The sequence below is a fragment of the Lipophrys pholis genome (genome assembly GCF_963383615.2).
Source record: "Lipophrys pholis genome assembly, chromosome: 10".
Classification (NCBI taxonomy): domain Eukaryota; kingdom Metazoa; phylum Chordata; class Actinopteri; order Blenniiformes; family Blenniidae; genus Lipophrys; species Lipophrys pholis.
The window spans coordinates 21,500,354-21,518,669 of record NC_137640.1 but is presented as its reverse complement, the minus strand read 5'-3'; the positions used below and the strand labels follow the sequence as shown (position 1 = coordinate 21,518,669).

At 42.3% G+C, this 18,316-nt stretch overlaps 1 protein-coding gene across 1 annotated transcript in view; it reads left to right on the top strand.

Annotated features, from left to right (window-relative positions):
- Positions 1-18,316, top strand: part of abca7 (ATP-binding cassette, sub-family A (ABC1), member 7) — a 42,623-nt gene that overhangs the window by 20,166 nt on the left and 4,141 nt on the right. The window contains exons 30-48 of the mRNA XM_080474123.1: positions 24-131; positions 10,807-10,999; positions 11,171-11,265; positions 11,503-11,535; positions 11,695-11,800; positions 11,882-11,956; positions 12,098-12,267; positions 12,631-12,808; positions 12,915-13,030; positions 13,728-13,872; positions 14,046-14,169; positions 14,318-14,447; positions 14,549-14,675; positions 15,189-15,251; positions 15,820-15,926; positions 16,480-16,621; positions 17,335-17,469; positions 17,588-17,691; positions 17,843-17,935. Of these exons, the coding sequence (XP_080330249.1) occupies positions 24-131; positions 10,807-10,999; positions 11,171-11,265; positions 11,503-11,535; positions 11,695-11,800; positions 11,882-11,956; positions 12,098-12,267; positions 12,631-12,808; positions 12,915-13,030; positions 13,728-13,872; positions 14,046-14,169; positions 14,318-14,447; positions 14,549-14,675; positions 15,189-15,251; positions 15,820-15,926; positions 16,480-16,621; positions 17,335-17,469; positions 17,588-17,691; positions 17,843-17,935 (2,244 nt within the window). The remainder of the gene's footprint in view (positions 1-23; positions 132-10,806; positions 11,000-11,170; positions 11,266-11,502; positions 11,536-11,694; positions 11,801-11,881; positions 11,957-12,097; positions 12,268-12,630; positions 12,809-12,914; positions 13,031-13,727; positions 13,873-14,045; positions 14,170-14,317; positions 14,448-14,548; positions 14,676-15,188; positions 15,252-15,819; positions 15,927-16,479; positions 16,622-17,334; positions 17,470-17,587; positions 17,692-17,842; positions 17,936-18,316) is intronic.

Sequence of the window (18,316 nt, the reverse complement as noted above, 5' to 3'; positions counted from 1 at the left end):
ATCTCGGGTTTTCATATTTACAGCAATGACGCTCCTGGGAACCCAGCCATGGACAACCTGCTGGAGGCTCTGCTGGATCAGCCCGGTTTTGGGACCAAGTGCATGGATAGGGAGGCGGAGGACAACAACACGTATGAGAACCATTCATACACACTTTGTCTTGCTCAGTGGTTTCACTGGAGAAAATGCTAAAAGCAGTGAGAAACAACACTTCAGGAACTTAACCCTTATATTCTCAATAGGATTTGGCATGCATACTTCTCATAACCATAACTCCTCAACCTAACCTCAACTAACCTTGTAACACTCCTATAGAAAATGTCCTTATATTAGTCATTCTGGAGGCCCTCGGTACACGTCAAGTCCCTTTAATTCTTGTAATGCTTTTGACTTGTATAACTGGGTTTCACTGCAAGAACCAAACCTTAATTTTCTTCATATTTTCGTAATTGGAACAGCAGTGGATGGTAGGTGGTTGGCACAATCTTAGGTGTACAATATTACATTCTCTAGGTGAAACTTCTTTTGGTTAAAAACTTCAAAGAAAGAAAAGAAATTCAAAAAAAAAAAAAATTTTAGATTTTTTTTACAAAAGTTATATTCTTTACTTAAATAACTGGAAATTAATTATGTTTTAACTTTAAACAACCACATCATTTTTTAACAAAGCAGATTTTTAAGTGAATATTTAATTATTTTTCTATATTTTAAACCAATGTAGTTTAACCAAAACACAGCACTGAAATCTCCTAAATACCTTTAAACTGTTTTAACGCTTGCAAAATATAGTTCTAGATTATCGTCAAGTCAACCAAATGCATCAAATTTAAAGAAAATCAAAAATTGTCGGGAGATCCTTAAACAAACATGGCTTCATTGTGGAGCAAAACACGGTGGCATTGCAGGACGTTCAGCGGCTGTCCATCCGAGTTCATGAAGAGTTTTTCTCGCCACAGTACTGTCACAACCAGGAGAGGAACAAGTCTTTTGCTGCGAGGTGACTGCAAGTTTTTTTTTCGTTCCTCCTGATCCTCGTTAGCAGCGAGGGATCGGGGAGAGAGCAGGAGGAAGTTCACCGGCAGTTTGTCAGAACACCTCTCACTCCTCTGCGTTTGAGCCTTGCATTTACACATAAACGCAGCTACGAGTCACCACAAACGATGATTCCTGAAAACTCTGGCCACAGTGGAGATTTGCAGATATTTACATCACAATTAGTGACGTGTTTTTTCCAGGATTCTGATTGGCTATCGTGGCTTCATGCTTCTCGTTACCATTACGCAAAAAAAATATATTCTAAGATATATTTGATTTCAATATATTGAAATATTTAGTATTCTGATTTATTGGTTAATTGAAACGATTTCATAAAGCTAATGTCTGTCTTGGCATTACAACCTGATTCTGAATCATAATTAGCAAAAAACAAGAAGCATGCATCTAAAAAATCTATTGTAAATATATGGAAATATGCATTGTTTTAATATATTACAATATATAGAAAAATACATAAGGATTTGCCGCTTTTCATATATTGAAAAATATATGAAAATATATTTTCTTTATATTAAAATATATGTAATAATGCATTCAATATACCAGAATATATATGAATGAAAATGTTCAGTTTAATATTGACTAATAATGATAATATATTCAATATACCTTGTAATATACTGTATATGGAAGAATATGTTGACATATATTGAAATATATGTAATAATATAGTCAATACATTTTGGGATATATATGATGAATATATAGACATCTATATTGAAATATATGTAATAATGTACTTAATACACTTCATAATATAGATACGAGCATATACAAATAAATATATCCCAAATTTTGATTGCAACACCGATATGTTATAAAATAAAAAATATGCAGACCAATGGGTATTCAATCAAACATCTTTAATTCTTATTTAAAAATAAAATATGCTATCTTCAAACATTAGTGCACATTGACTACGTCAATATCCGAACATGAAGAATCTATCCTATCATCCTATTTACCATTGGCCTTTCTTAATTTTGCTTCAGTTTTCAGAAACCTCTAAGCCTGTATACCTCCAAGAGCCAGTGTGGAGGACTGTAATGGAAAGGGCAAATGTTACATATATGGTTTATTGATGTCACATTCAAGTTCCGAGCATGTACACACAAACTGTAAAAAGTTTGCTTGGTCAAAATATTTGTAGATTAAATTACAGATTTCAATGGAAATATATAATTTGATATATTACAATATATTTCCCTGTATATTATTGTTATTTAAGGAATGTCTGTTGTCAGTTGGGTGACATGGTTGCTATGGCAACACTGTTGCCAGGGGTGGGGCCTGATGAAAGAGCCCAGATGATAGAACACAGACGAAAGCGCAGAATCTTCAAAGCCTTTAAAGCTTAATGATGTCACTGGGGAGGTTAGATTTGGGTGTTTTCAGTTGTCAGTTCACAGCTATCAATGAGTTCCGTGTTACGAGAAGGTTCCTAACTTGAAGCAGAATATAGTAGTTTCCTGAAAGAATCTGGTGATTTAATTTTAGACAGTTAATTTCTATTCATTCATTCATTTAAAGCCTTTATTTATTCACGAGAAACACATTGGGATTAATTATCTCTTTTGCAAGTGTGTCCTGATTCTCTGGCTGCTCTCACTAAAATACCAGTCATGCTTCTGCGGAGCAACCGTGTTGTGTCCCAGTGCCAACACAGTCGAGTTAAAAAGTCGACATCAAGACGCGTCGCATTTAAGGAAGAAATCACCGTTCAAGAGTCCGTCGAACCGACCAAGCCACAAAGAGTGCATTTCAGTACGAAAGGAAGTGATAGTTCGCTCAGCTCTTCCACTGTGGCCCAGAACAGAGATCCAACTCTTTCTCCCTTCACGTACTACGATCACATCAAGCCTACCATGCGGGCCCCCCTCAGGTGGTTAGCATACAGTGGCCAGATGTCCACCAATAAGCCCATGTTACCTCAAGAGAGAAGCCTTTCCACTGTGCACTGCAGCTGTCCAAACCACGGTCAGAGTAGCACGGAAAGCAGAGGACAGCTGTCCAGCAGTCCTATGAAGAAGTGTCTGCTACTCATTTTACTCATTGGACTTATTGGTTGGTTGCTTTTTTCCTTGGAGACTTTTCCCCCAAATATTTCTCTGTTGCAACTTCAGAGGCTGACAGAGCTGCCGCTACAGCCGGAGCAAATTCTGTCACAGTATGAGGAGAGGCTGAAGCAGGACTTTAAGGAGATGGCATCCAAGCTGGAGGCAGTAAATACAAACAGCAGGTTGCATTTGGAGCACAAGGTTGCCTCGAAGATGAGATATTACCAGAGAAAGAGCACGGTGGCTGTTGGCAGTCTCCTAGTGAAGATAAAGACTCTGGAAGCACAACATGAAAAGCTTATATTGAGGCTAAACAATATAAAGCAAACGGCTTCTGGAGGCTCCTCTCCTGCACCTGGTAGTGCCCCCAACAACAACCATGACACTCGAGCACTCCAAAAAACAATACACAGTGATGACAATTTGACCAAGATGGCTATCCTCAGGTCTCACATTAGATATCCCTTGGCTGACAGTATGGTCAACTTTGCCCAGAGGGCACTTGGTGCCACTGTAATGTTGAGCATGACGTCAGAGACACATTGTGATCCTAAAGCAGGTATCAAGCTGTTTGGCTTCCATTTCTGGTGCAGATTTGAAGGTCCGCACACTGTCATCGACGACAAATCAGTGATAGTAGCAGGGAAAGGTTGGGCATTTTCTGGTCACCAAGGTAGTCTTACCATCTTGTTGTTCCACCCTGTGAAGATAACGCATGTGACCCTGGACCACCTGCACCTACCCATCTACCCCAATGTTCTCATTGACTCTGCCCCCAAAGACTTTGAAGTCTATGGGATGAAACATCCATCAGATGAACAAACACTGCTTGGGACTTTCATTTTCAATATGAATGGAGGGTCCACACAGACCTTTAAGCTGCTTAATCCCAGTGGCATCTTTTATGAGCTTGTGCAACTGCGGGTTCTCACAAACTGGGGTCAGGATGAATACACCTGTCTTTACCGCTTCCGTGTACATGGGGAAATGGTCCTCAAATGAGACTCTCCAGGCTCAACTGGTGTTTGGGTTTTTCTCCGAATACTCCTGTTTGTGTCCACGGATACAAAAGGAAATGATCATTTTGTTGCTACTATGAATATTGTTCAAATGTCGTTATCATTAGAAATATCAGTCTTGGTTGACAATATTTTCAAGGCCAAAAAAAATATATATATATATATATATATATATATATATATATATATATATATATATATACATACATATATATATATATATACCAGCCAATCACATGGCAGCAACTCAATGCATTTAGGCATGTACTCTAGACATGGTCAAGACGATCTGCCTCCACAGTCACCAGATCTCAATCCAATAGAGCACCTTTGGGATGTGATGGAACGGGGGATTCGCATCATGGATGTGCAGCCGACAAATCTGCAGCAACTGCGCGATGCTATCATGTCAATATGGACCAAACACTCGTTGAATCTATGCCTCGAAGGATTAAGGCAGTTCTGAAGGCAAAAGGGGGTCCAACCCGGTACTCGCAAAGGTGTACCTAATAAGGTGGCCGGTGAGTGTATAAGCAGTAATTGACCATATATAGAAATACATTATTTAATATATTGCAATAAATTTTTCGATATATTACAATATATTATTGATCTTTAAGGGTACACTGCCCCCTACAGGCCTGGCATGCTCATAGTAGCTCTGAACCAGGTGTATATAGGCGTAGTTCCACCACACCTTCTGTCGCGTCGCGGGGCAGGGTGGGTTGTGGATGGTACGGAAACAACCCGCGACCGCCGGCTACGATTCTCCACTACTCGAGGAACGGGTCTGTGAGGAGGAGCTGCAACGCAGCCGTCTGCAGGTTGGTAGTGACGGTCGTCACTCGCGACTTGCCCAAAATATTTAAATATTTCATCGGCCGTAAACCCTCCTGTTGTTGTTTACATACAGCACTTTGCGCTCACTGGTAGATTTGTTAACTAGGTTTATTGAAAAGTCGGCGCGCAACACAACATTGCGGTCTTTTAACGAGATAGACGTTCCGCAGTCAGGAACAGGAGGAGGAAATTTATCAGGAGCTGGACGCTGCTGTTTACAATGAGAAAGTATAACCTGAGTTACAGAAAACAACTTGGACGGCCGCCGGCTGCTTCCGTGTTCTTCACTGGACGCTCTTCGAGTCGTTCACAACCCCGCCTATATTTATTATACCGTACTTTCTGTGGAGGGACCGTGCGACAGAGTTGGTCCTGGGTGCACTTTGCCGTACCGTAACTTCCCGCTCCGCAACGTACTGCGCGGTGGAAAAGCGGCTTATGTGGGTCTGTGTCAATTAAGATTTTATTTGTAAACATAGAGGGAGAAATATCTGCTTTTGTAAAAACCTGGGTACTTGAGACTCAGGTTTTCCACCTTAGAACCAGAGGTCCAAGTGAGCTCCAGGCCCGCTGGGATCTCTGTGTGGAGAACCGGGTTTTGGAACCGAACCTTGCCAGAACTCTCTGTTCTTCTCCTCTGTCTCTCTCCCTTCCATTAACCCCGACTCCACGCGCGCGCTGCACGCGTTCACCAGCGCTCGTGCCGTTATCTGATCGCGATTAGAAAAGCCCACAAGGGCTTTTCCACCAAAAAGAACCAGGAGCTAGTTCAGGGCCGGTGCCAGGGCCAGTTCTTAAATGAGCACCACCAAAGAACCGGTTCTTTTTCCACCGTTAATGGAGCCAAGTGGGAGCCACGTCATTGCGTCACTCCAAAACGTGAAACGTCGCGGATTTCAACAATTTCGCGCTGACAGCGCTCATCCAGGTACAAGGAGATGGACTGTAACATCGGTTTAGTCCGGATTCCTCCATCTAGTCTGGCTTGAACCTCAGATGCAGACCAAAGAGCCAGAAAACATTACGTCTCTTCTTATATCTATTGGTGTTTTTTCACGTCCGTCTTGCTTTAGTCCGGAGCCCCGGAGGGGCCATAGCGGGGAAAAAAAATAACGTGTGTATGAGTTTGGGGATTATTTTTCAACACCGCGCAGTACGTTGCGGAGCGGGAAGTTACGGTACGGCAAAATGCACCCAGGACCAACTCTGTCGTACGGTAAAAATATAGGCGGGGTTGTGAACGACTCGAAGAGCGTCCAGTGAAGAACACGGAAGCAGCCGGCGGCCGTCCAAGTTGTTTTCTGTGACTCAGGTTATACTTTCTCATTGTTAACAGCAGCGTCCAGATCCTGATAAATTTCCTCCTCCTGTTCCTGACTGAGGAACGTCTGTATCTCGTTAAAAGACCGCAATGTTGTGTTGCGGGCCAACTTTTCAATAAACCCAGTTAACAAATCTACCAGTGAGCGCAAAGTGCTGTATGTAAACAACAACAGGAGGGTTTACGGCCAATGAAATATTTAAATATTGTGGGCAAGTTGCGAGTGACAACCGTCACTACCAATCAGCAGACGGCTGCGTTGCAGCTCCTCCTCACAGACCCGTTCCTCGAGTAGCGGAAAATCGTAGCCGGCGGTCGCGGGTTGTTTACGTACCATCCACAACTTTTCAGTCGGACTGTGCGGAAACCCACCCTACCTCGCGACGCGACAGAGGGTGCGGTGGAACCGCGCCTATATACACCTGGTTCAGAGCTACTATGAGCATGCCAGGCCTGTAGGGGGCAGTGTACCCTTACAGATCAATAATATATTGTAATATATCGAAAAATTTATTGCAATATATTAAATAATGTATTTCTATATATGGTCAATTACTGCTTATATAGACACACACCGGCCACCCTATTAGGTACACCTTGCGAGTACCGGGTTGGACCCCCATTTTGCCTTCAGAACTGCCTTAATCCTTCGTGGCATAGATTCAACAAGTTACTGGAAACATTCCTCGGAGTGTTTGGTCCATATTGACATGATAGCATCGCACAGTTGCTGCAGATTTGTCGGCTGCACATCCATGATGCGAATCCCCTGTTCCACCACATCCCAAAGGTGCTCTATTGGCTCCGTGTTCGCTGTAAGTTTTCAGAAAGCCGGTACAACTTCGCTTCCGCCTTTTGGGTAGCGATAACTCCAGTGTTGGGCCTAGCCCACCATGCTCACCCCCACTCCGGACAAAGGAGGGGGGGTTGACCATGTTTCTTTGAGAACAAAGAAACATGTGGTCGCCACTGGAAAAATTCGCCATTGGTCACGTGACCCCCCACCAGGGGGCCCCGTCCCCCACCTCGGGAGCTGCATCCCTGCAGCTTACCACCAGGGGAATCCACCAACTCCGCCACACCCATGGTCTGGAAACCTGAGACCAGCCCAAGGAGATTGGCTGAGACGCAGCCGGACCGCACCAGGGGTCGGACCATGACGCACAACTATAAAAGTCCAACACGCGAAAATTCAACCATCTCCAAGATGGACTCGCGTTGATCCAGATGCAGAACTTCGTATGGGGACACAAAGGGCCGTGTGTTGACTCACAGGGACTGGGCCCGAACACCTCCAACTCCCAGGACGAGCTGGAGAAGCCGTGGAAACGTACTTTTTGTCCGTCTTTTCTTTTTCTGCAACGGGACCCACACAGCTGCAAATCAAAGGATTTTCTCTGACACCATAGGCTCGTTCTATCCACCTTCTGACCAAGTGATAGGCTGTGTCTGGGCAGAATAGCTAGAATGATGTTCTGTTGAGATTGCTGTGTGTTTATTTTGTGCTTGTGAGACTCTAGGATGCCGATCACCTCCCCCGTTTCCAAGCAGTTTATGTTATCCCGCAGCTAACAGAAGCTGAGACAGTCTGAACAGCTGACCCAGCTCTTGTTGATAACTGCTGGACTCCCGTGTTAGCAGAACCGCGCCAGAACTCTTCTCTACTTCTCTTTCTCTCTCTCTGTCATTAACCCCATTCGCGCTCGCCCTGCGCGTCCGCTGAAGCTCATATTATCTGTTCCATATAAGCTCAACACACATAGCCACATTAGCATCCGAACCGCTAACTTGTGCCGGTAATGACAGATCATCAGATTTCTGACTGCATGCTCCGACATCCAGTTAGAACTCCGGCTCATAACCGGACTGACAGCGTCGTCCAGTCGTCACGTGACCTCGAAAAGCGTCTCCCTATCGCCATGGTAACGCTGCTCCGCAGAGCGCAACCGGGCCGCTATTTTGGCTCTTTGAAACCGCATCAGAGCAGCCATCTTGGATGAGGATCCCAACTCATCCACCCGACGTTCAAGGTCATTACACCCACGCACATTAGGTCCCCCTTGTAAACGAGATGTTGCATCTCAAGGGGCTTTCCTTACAATAAATTCACTAAATTCACTAATTCACATTGACCCGCGGACGTCTGCCTCCACCTGGTGGACGTTCGAGGTCATTACACCCATCAGCCAGCCACACACACTCTTTGTACATAGTTTTTGCTGTTTAATAGATTAGATCTCCGTGTTAGATGTCATTTGCTACTTGAATGTGTTAATTTATGGAATGATTTCAGAATTATTTATGAATTAATACATTTTATTAATAAACGCTAGCTGAACTGAACGCTCCATGGTTATTATTGTGTATTTATTGTTGACAATTCCCCTGGTTTGTAACAGTCTGTGCTCGGATCTCACACCTTCTATTTTATTTAAGATTGTTATATTTTACGCAGAAATATTAACTAACTTAAATAAACTTTTTACAAACGAGACTGATATTTTGGTATTAGCTATTTCCAGTTTATCTGGTGGTGCCACAATTTATTATTAATACATAAATAACATTTATGCAAATTAATAATTTTTTTATTAATAAATAATTTTTGATAATTTATTCCTTTTTAAGTAATTACTCAATTACTTTAGGAGTTGTTAATGAGTAAATGACCATTTACTTCCATTAATAATTTCGCTTTTTCATAAATTACTTCCCGTGATTTTTTACTTTCAGTAATCTATTACTTACAGTAATTTAATGCTAATAACCAACCATAAATCCCAACACCAGCGATAACTCCGCCCTCAACTGATGACGCGTCGGGCCCCAGTCTGGCTCCTCTTTGGCCCAGCAATGAAGTGGGGCCAGCGTAGCACCAGTTTAGCCCCTGTTTGGCTGGGGCTTTGGCAGTGGAAAGACAAAGAACTGGTGCAAAGTCTGACCCTGGCTCCGAACGAGCACCTGGTTCTTTCAAGTTGAAAAGCCCCCACATAGCCACAAACAAACTGCTATCTGGTGCATGTTCCCACATCTAATTAGAACTCCGGTGTTCAGGACCGAGTCGATAACGTCGTCCGGTCGTTACAGTAATGATTCCGCCTCGGTAAGACCGCTCGCTCCGAGACTCCCCCACGCATGTGCGTGCGACGGGCATCTGGTTGCTAATACACCTCCATTCTTCTGGTCCACCTGGTAGAGTCTACTGTCCGGCCGTTGGGTGGGGTGGGGGCTTCCTACCCAGGTCCTCTTACGGCACCTTGTCGGCGGGGTATTGTTCCCCGGGTCTCCGGCCGGCCGCTCGGGGGTGGAGTGGGGCAGCGTGGGGGGTCCAGCCTGGCCAAGGTGCTAGCGACGGGGGGACCTCCCTCCTTCACAACCCTCCCTATCTTACCTCGTCTTACTTCACTCTGCAATAGGGAACAATGGGGCGGTGCCTAGGGTGGGGGGGTCCAGGCTACTTAACTGCGGTCTGGGTCCTCCCCCGATACCTCCCACCTCACAACTCTTTATACGCATTGACAAATCTTATTACATGTACAAATTCTAACACAGATGAGCAGATTTTTTACACCTTTAAATACCTAATTACAGACAGACAAATTACAAGATAACTTTTGCAGATTCAGGTTCACGTTGACAAATTCTTTTACTCACTGACAACTCTGACTTTGGACCGATGGATTGGAATGCAGACAGGCCACTCTCTATACGCATTGACAAATAATTTTGCTACAATAATGCCCCCATAGGGCTGGTTATCAACCTTTCTGCTGACTTGGTGATGGCATCATCATGACATTCAGGTGTGTTAACAGGTGTGTGAAAGAAGGGAGCTCTACGTCCATGCTTTTTGCGTTTCTGCGTTGTGTCTTTTAAATGGCAGGTTTGCTGAAACTTCAGTTTTCTTCTCTCTTTGTCCTTTAACGGAAGCAGAAGCCACAGGACTGTTTGTTTTTCTGGAGTCTCCCCTTTCTCCTTGGCTGCTTTGCTCTTTGCTGTTGAGAGACACTGCTCCGGCTTGGGCTTCTGCTTGGAAGTCTTCAGAATCTTCCCTCGCAGATCCTCGACGAGCTCGGCTTTCCATCTCGGCGCAGCGCCGGTCGGATGCTTCGCTGTCCTCATTGACCTGGCAAAAGGGGTTTGCGATCAATGAGCTGAAAGGGTAGCATGCTCGAACAGAAAGGAAGTAGTGCATTGTTTTCACCGTGACTTCCATGCATCCAACCCCATGGAAGACAAGTGTCATGGCTTCTCTTAAGTTCAGACGTTTTGCTTCTTGGTGCGTGATGTAATTGGTGTCTGATGCGAGGTAAATAGGGGTGCCAACCTTTTGACCTGCATTCGCATTGACTTGGAGGAGCTCTGCCATTGATTACATGCCTGGAGGGGGGGGTGTCAGTCAAAATCACAAATTATGTAAGCAGTCTTATGATTTTTGGTTACATTTCTATGTCTTGGACATATGGACGTGCTGGGCTCTGACCTTCAAGCAATCTGCTTCCACTCTGTGCAGGAGTTCTCAGTGTGAAGCTGAGCGCGGTGGCCTCTTCATGAGGCCTCAGGTCTCCTACTCCACCTGGCAGATGTTCAGCAGAGGAAACTGGAGCAAAAGCAGGCCTTCACCTGAGTGTGAGTGCAGCACCAACGTCACCCGCCGGATGCTACCTGAGTGTCCAATAGGAGCAGGTGGGCTTCCTCCACCACAGGTGGGTGTGATGACCAGGACTAGTTTACTGTGTGTGCAGGGTTTAGTATACAATTATGTCAATAATGTTTGCTTTATTTTCTAGCTGGTTCCTGCCGCTAAATAAGAATCACAATTTATCACAATAGTTTTTAATTGTAATTCTGTGCAATTTCAATTTGTTATTTTTCAGATGAAAAGAGCCACTGGAGACATCCTCCAAAATCTGACAAATTATAATATCTCTGACTATCTGGTGAAGACCTACTCTCAAATCCTCAAGAAAAGGTACCTCATGAAGCCAACCAAATAACGAATGCCCTGTTTGTGATTTTATTTCTCCCGTTTATGGTTTGTCTTAAAAATAAATGGTTTTCCAGATGGCATTTATTCACATGTAGCAATGGGTTTGTTGCGTTAGGTTACTGTTACTGGTTATTCCCTGTCTGTTTCTTACTTTTTTTCGATTATTTCTTGTCTCGTTATTTGAGGCCTGACTCTTTTTCTTGGTTGTTGTTTTTCCAGCCTAAAAACCAAGAAATGGGTGAATGAATTCAGGTGAGGAGCAATTTAGACTATCAGCTATAACTCATTGTTGTCTTCTTTTTGTTGTCTGATTGAATTCCTACATACTTTAAATATTCTTTTGATCGCTCTCCAGAGGGGGTGTTAACAGACTTCTTCAAGTTTTTTCAAAGTTGAATTTATGTGCTGCAGATATGGAGGCTTCTCCCTCGGAGGCAGCGCCACTCAGACGGTATCTCATGTAAACCATTTACAAGACTCAGTTATGGCAATCAGGACTCGATATCAGGTCGCAGAGGTACAACGAATTCTTAGGATCATTTTCTTTTCTTTTTAAACATGTATTTTCCTGTGTATAACAATCTTGTCCTCGTCTCAGAACACTTCAGTGGATCATCTGCTTAATCGACTGCCAGAGTTTCTCGTTGGATTGAACAGTCTAAACAATGTCAAGGTGAATATTTGTAATCTATAATATAACTCTTTTCTGAGGCACATTTGTTTACAGGTTTATGCACAGTTTCCCTAGTTATTTATTTTTTTGTCCTGATTTTTCCGGCTGTGTAAATGTATTTTCTCACTCTGCTGTCCTAAGGTCTGGTACAACAATAAAGGGTGGCACGCCATGGTATCGTTCGTTAATGTGATGAACAACGGCCTCCTGAGAGCAAGTCTGCCTCCAGGACCAGAAAGGAGAAGATACGGCATCACTGCCTACAATCATCCACTCAACCTCACCAAGGAGCAGCTCACCGAAATAGCCATGTTAGTTTACTGCTGTGAAGAGTCCAAGCTAAAGCTGTTTATTTTCATTTTCTTCATTTTTTTTTTTTACACGTGTTTGACTAACATATAGTTTAGTCTGGACATTTTACTCTGATCAATTCGTATTCAAAGTAATGTGGTAAAGTAGAAAGTAGAATTATTAGATTTAGACTTTAAAGGCTGCTTTAAAAATGAGAGGCAGAAAAGTGCTGTGTTTATACTATTATTCATATTCTTATACATTGAAAAAGTCTTCAGTAAGGGAACTCTTACATGATAACACGTTCTCTATTTTTGCTCTTGATTTTTATCGTACATGGTCTATATAAACGCATATGTGCTCTTCTCTGTTTGGTCTTTCAGGATGACCACATCAGTGGATGTTCTGGTTTCTATCTGCGTGATCTTTGCCATGTCTTTTGTGCCAGCCAGTTTCGTACTTTTTCTGATTGAGGAGCGAGTCAGTAAAGCCAAACACCTGCAGTTTGTCAGTGGGGTCAAACCGATCCTCTACTGGCTCGCCAATTTTGTCTGGGACATGGTCAGTACTGAAGAGAAACCAGGGGACACATTTTATCTTCCCTTCCTTATATTTCACTATGTGGCAATTAAGAATCTTTCTTTCTTTCTGTTTTGAATTCTTTCAGTTGAACTACACAGTCCCGGCCACCATGGTGGTGCTGATCTTCATCAGTTTTCAGCAGCAGTCTTACGTCTCTGAGACCAATCTGCCCGCTCTGGTTCTCCTCCTCCTGTTTTACGGGTACATTTAACAAGATTTCACGTACTACTGTCACACCATTAATATTTTTATCATATATCACATGTAACTCTTCTTTCTGGAATGGCTTCATTTTGACGGGCACTCCTCAGCCTCTTCAATAGTCTAATGCTAATACTACTGCAAAACGGTGGGATCCAGTTCAATGACTTTGTTATCAATTCCGCTATTATAGTTTATTTAACATAATTATACCCTCATTTTTAGGTCGTTTTTATTTTCAGTGGAGTTGATAATCTACATTACAATTAGAGCTGATATTTATATTGTGCCTTCTATCATTGATGCTAATATTGACCAAAATATGAGAAACACTTTTTACTACACCGTCTTCACCACAAAAATGAGCCGACAGTAGCTGACCTCCATGATAATCTCAAGTAAAACTGACCATTATTACCTGTTATTGATAGATTATAAGAAAGTACCTAATCAAGTGGCCAATGTGTGTGTAGGGTCTCTTCCTTTCACTATTAGTGAAAGTAATGTGAGTACATTTTATGTAACTCAGAACTCTTGTTCTGTCTTTTTCTTATTCCAAAGTAATCCTGTAATAGTTTGTGAAAAGGTGAAATAATTTAATTAGCCTCCATCTGTTCCTCTGTAAGCAAAACATATTCTATCCCACTTCATATAGTATTTGGATTTATCTATTGAACTGCCTCGTTATGATTTCTAGATGGTCCATAACTCCTATGATGTACCCAGCATCGTTTGTTTTCACCGTCCCGAGCACAGCCTATGTGGTGCTGACCTCCATCAACCTCTTCATTGGAATAAATGGCAGCATTGCCACCTTCGTCCTGGAGCTGTTTGTTGATGAGGTACAAATTTCACCACGTTGTACAGACGGCATAATTGAAATCCCTTGTTTTCTTTTGAACAAAGCCAGACTGACGGCTCAGATATGTGTTTGAATGATTTTATATACTATTAAAGCTATGAGAGGTTGTTGCAATTTAACAGCTTCATTATTTATGAATAATTTTCTTTACAGCATCTCAATGAAGTTAACAAGATCCTGAAGAAGGTGTTCTTGATTTTTCCTCATTTCTGCCTTGGACGAGGACTCATTGATATGGCTAAGAACCAGGCAATGGCAGACGCCTTCCAAAGATTAGGTATGTATTTGTTCAGGATGTCAGCTTCACTTGCATGCGTTTTGTGCACACAAAGGAGATACTCGTACTGAGCTTATACTAACACTCTTTGTTCAAGCATTAAAATTTTTGTCACGGAAATGTTTAAAGTATGTTTGTATTTCTGCAGGTACCAAACAGACCCTGGACCCTCTTCAGTGGGATTTTGTAGGAAAGAACCTGTTTGCAATGGCAGCTGAAGGAGTTATTTTCTTCATCTTCACTATACTTCTGCAGTACAAGTTCTTTATTCGTTTCAGGTAAAAAAAGAAAAAATTACATTTTCTTCTTCTGTTTTTCATCCCTGAGATTTACTGGAGAAAAGGTGAATGTTGTTGGGGCATGTGGTCTCTTTGTTCAGGCCATGGTGGAATGAACCCGAGATTCTTCCTCTTGGTCCGGAGGATGAAGACGTGGCCAGAGAAAGAGAGAGAGTCAAAAGTGGGAAAGCCCAGTCGGACATCCTTTCTATGATTGACCTGAGCAAGGTACAACCAGGACACCAGCAAAACCACTAAAACAAGAACTCTTCATGAGATTGTCTACTTCTATTAGCCCTTATTGTTTGATTTGTGCAATCAGCTCATCACGTTGTTCACAATATAACTATGAAATGCACAAACTACATATTTAAATCCTGTTTCTCACTCAAGTGTGTATTGTTCTTAGAATATTCTGCTATCACATCTGGACTGAAAACTAGAACATAAACTAACACAAAAGCACTTTTTTAAAACTGCTTTACACGGTGCTTGCTGGGTCTGTGTGTGAAGACATCCTGTGTTTTATTACATAGAAATCTTATGTGCAACTGAGTCTAATGTACTGAGCTCGGAGTTTTGCAACAGTTATGTAACAGTTTTTTTTGGGGGGGGGGGTTAAGCCAGGCAACAAGCACACACCCTCTCAATTCTAATGACTGTACTTACAGACAACCTGGTATGATTGCATCGCTGTGAATTGCTGGTCGATGAATGTGACTAAATTCCTCTGTTGCTCAGGTTTACAAGGCGGGCAAGAAGCCAGCAGTAGACCGACTCTGCCTGGGAATTCCCCGCAGTGAGGTGAGAAGCTGACGACTGCTACACGTCCAGTTATGTCACACCTCGTGAAGAGAGATCACTTCTTCTTTTTTTAAGCAGCTCTGCATGTTCCATCATTTAGTCTCATCTGAGCTAATTGCTGTAGTTTACTCAGTCCAGTTGACATTTTGCAGGGATTGTTTTATCACTTTACCACTTCTATTATTTATGCTAAAGAGCTTCAGCTCGATGACGATTGCGATGCTTTTTCTCCTCTTGATGTCACAATCATTGCTATTAGTTCTTGTGAGCGCTACAGTAGTAGTACATTACTGATAACATTCACATTGTTATTTCAGCTGAGTGCATCACTTCTTAAAGTGAGTTACCATCGTCTGATGATAAAAGCCAGCAGATGATGTCACTTTATTATTCCCGCCATTGGTATATTTGTAGCGTCACAGAACGGATACTGTAGATAAATCAGTAACAATGATATAGAGAGCAGTGGCATCAAATTTAAAAAAAATTTAACAATTTAAAGTGCACAAGTATAATATTAAAGTGATCAGAGGTGATGAAAGTTTGATGTTTTGTTTCTACCCTCCAGTGTTTCGGCCTTCTCGGGGTGAACGGAGCCGGGAAAACATCAACGTTTCGCATGCTGACTGGAGACACTGATATCACACATGGAGAAGCGTTTCTCAACCACTACAGGTTCTCAACCACTCCACAGCCGCAGTCACATCATGCTCCGCTTACCTTAACAATACCTGCACGTAGATTAGTTTCATATTGACACAATACTATTTACTATAAAATAACACAGTAATGGCAAGAAAACTGAATAAAAATGCCCCAAGACTCCTCCAGTCAGGACTGTAAGAAGAAAGACACCATCAGTTTATTGAAAGAGGACACATTGAATAGCAAAATATTTGTCTCTGAATAGAACCCAAGCGAAAATCAAAAAACAAAAAAATTATTGAAACAATTTGAATCAATTTGTGTTTAATATACAGAAAATGACAAATCCAGCAGTCAGTTCCATCTGCTGTATAAGCTATGCTCACCTTTTAGGTATGTGGTTGAAATTATTGTGTAACCAAATCATGACACTAAGTCAAGGATAAAAAAAGTTTCTATAAAAGTAATTGAGGGTGAGAGGAGGGGAGGTGCTACGTTTTTTTTAATCAGCATCCGCTATGATTCATTTGCAAAGCCATAAACATCAATCGATTTGTGATTATTATTTTTTTTTTTTTGTCAGTGTGCAGAAAGAGATGGAGCGAGTCCACCAGCTGATGGGGTACTGTCCACAGTTTGATGCCATCAGTGACATGCTGACCGGTCGGGAACATCTGGAGCTGTATGCCCGCCTGCGGGGGGTGCCAGAGGAATCTGTCTGCAAGGTAACCCAACCTGACAGAAGAAGTGTGGCCCTACTTGCCTGATGGGCTGGTGATGTTGCTGTGGGACCTTCTATGTCAACTCCTAACCTCAATCAAAAAATCTTAATGACACACACTCCTACAGTAAAACACACAATCCGAATGTGACTTATTGCTGTTTGTCACCATCAACAACAACGTCAAATTAAACTGGAATGGTTGTTTTTAACTTATTCGTTCAGATTTTTCTGAATATTGATATCTTTGTTTTTTGTTTGTGCTTTGACTTGTTGTTTATATCTGTGGTTTATGTCACTCCTGGCTGCAATTTTATCATCTCTTCAGATATTTATATCCTTAATATGAATAATGAGAAAGTTACAGGCTGGTATGTTGCCCTCCTCTGATGTGCAAACCTGTCCATCGGGCTTGTATGAGGCATAAAACAGGCTGTCAAACAGAATTTTTAAAAATGATAAGAAATGAATAAGAACACCATAAAAGATAATTTACCAAAACTGGGAATGGAAAATATGGTGAAGAGGAGGTAAAGTTCTTTAAATTTAAGCAACGACCTAATATATTTGGTATTTGAATTTAACTTTTGCTGTGTAAATATTCAGGATTATAGTTCTTCTCTTCATAAGGGAATTACAATCTTTTAACCAATGGTGGACAGTCAAACATAAAGCAAACATGGTGCACTGTTGCAGTGATGTATTTTCCGTGTTTAGGTGGCACAGTGGGGGGTGAAGAAACTGGGGCTTACTCAATATGCAGAGCAGGAGGCTGGAGGCTACAGCGGTGGCAACAAAAGGAAACTGTCCACGGCGATCTCCCTCATCGGCGCCCCGCCTGTTATTTTCCTGGTGAGAAACGTGTTCACACAACCGCTGAGATTCTCAACATTGCAGCTGAGCATGTAGAGAATAATTACTGTGCACTGTTACATATAACCTGAACTGTTCATGTTGATCTTAACATCAGGATGAACCCACCACTGGTATGGACCCAAAAGCCAAGAGGTTCTTGTGGAACTGCATCCTCAGTGTCACCAAAGAAGGGAGGGCCGTGGTACTCACCTCCCACAGGTCAGAGCAGGCAAACGTTCAACTCCAAGTTTAGTTTCAAGATACCAGGATGTCAATATATCTAACCTCTGGATTTGCAGGCGGATGTTTCTTTGTGCAAATAGTATAAAAGGTATGAAAACACTAATGATTCTGTGTCGTGTGTGTTCAGTATGGAGGAATGTGAGGCTCTCTGCACCAGGATGGCCATCATGGTCAATGGCAGGTTTCAATGTCTCGGATCTGTGCAGCACCTGAAAAACCGGTAGGCACACACACACACACACACACACACACACACACACACACACACACACACACACACACACACACACACACACACACACACACACACACACTGCACTGCTGGTGTCAGGTTTCTTCTAGGTTAATTGATGCATATGATGACCGATTATTTACACTATGGTTACACCTCTGGTGTATCAGGCTGTAATTCAACACTGCGCTGTTGTTCAGACTGATTGTGGTTTGATTTTGGTGCAGAGGTTGGTTGTCAAAGTCAAACAGCTGATTAGGTCATTTGATTCAAGTTTGAAGTCATAGAACAACTGTTATTGCAGATAAGAACAAGCTAGGATGTCTTTGTTATTGTTGTGCAGTTTCCATGTGTTCCAGGTGCAAAAGT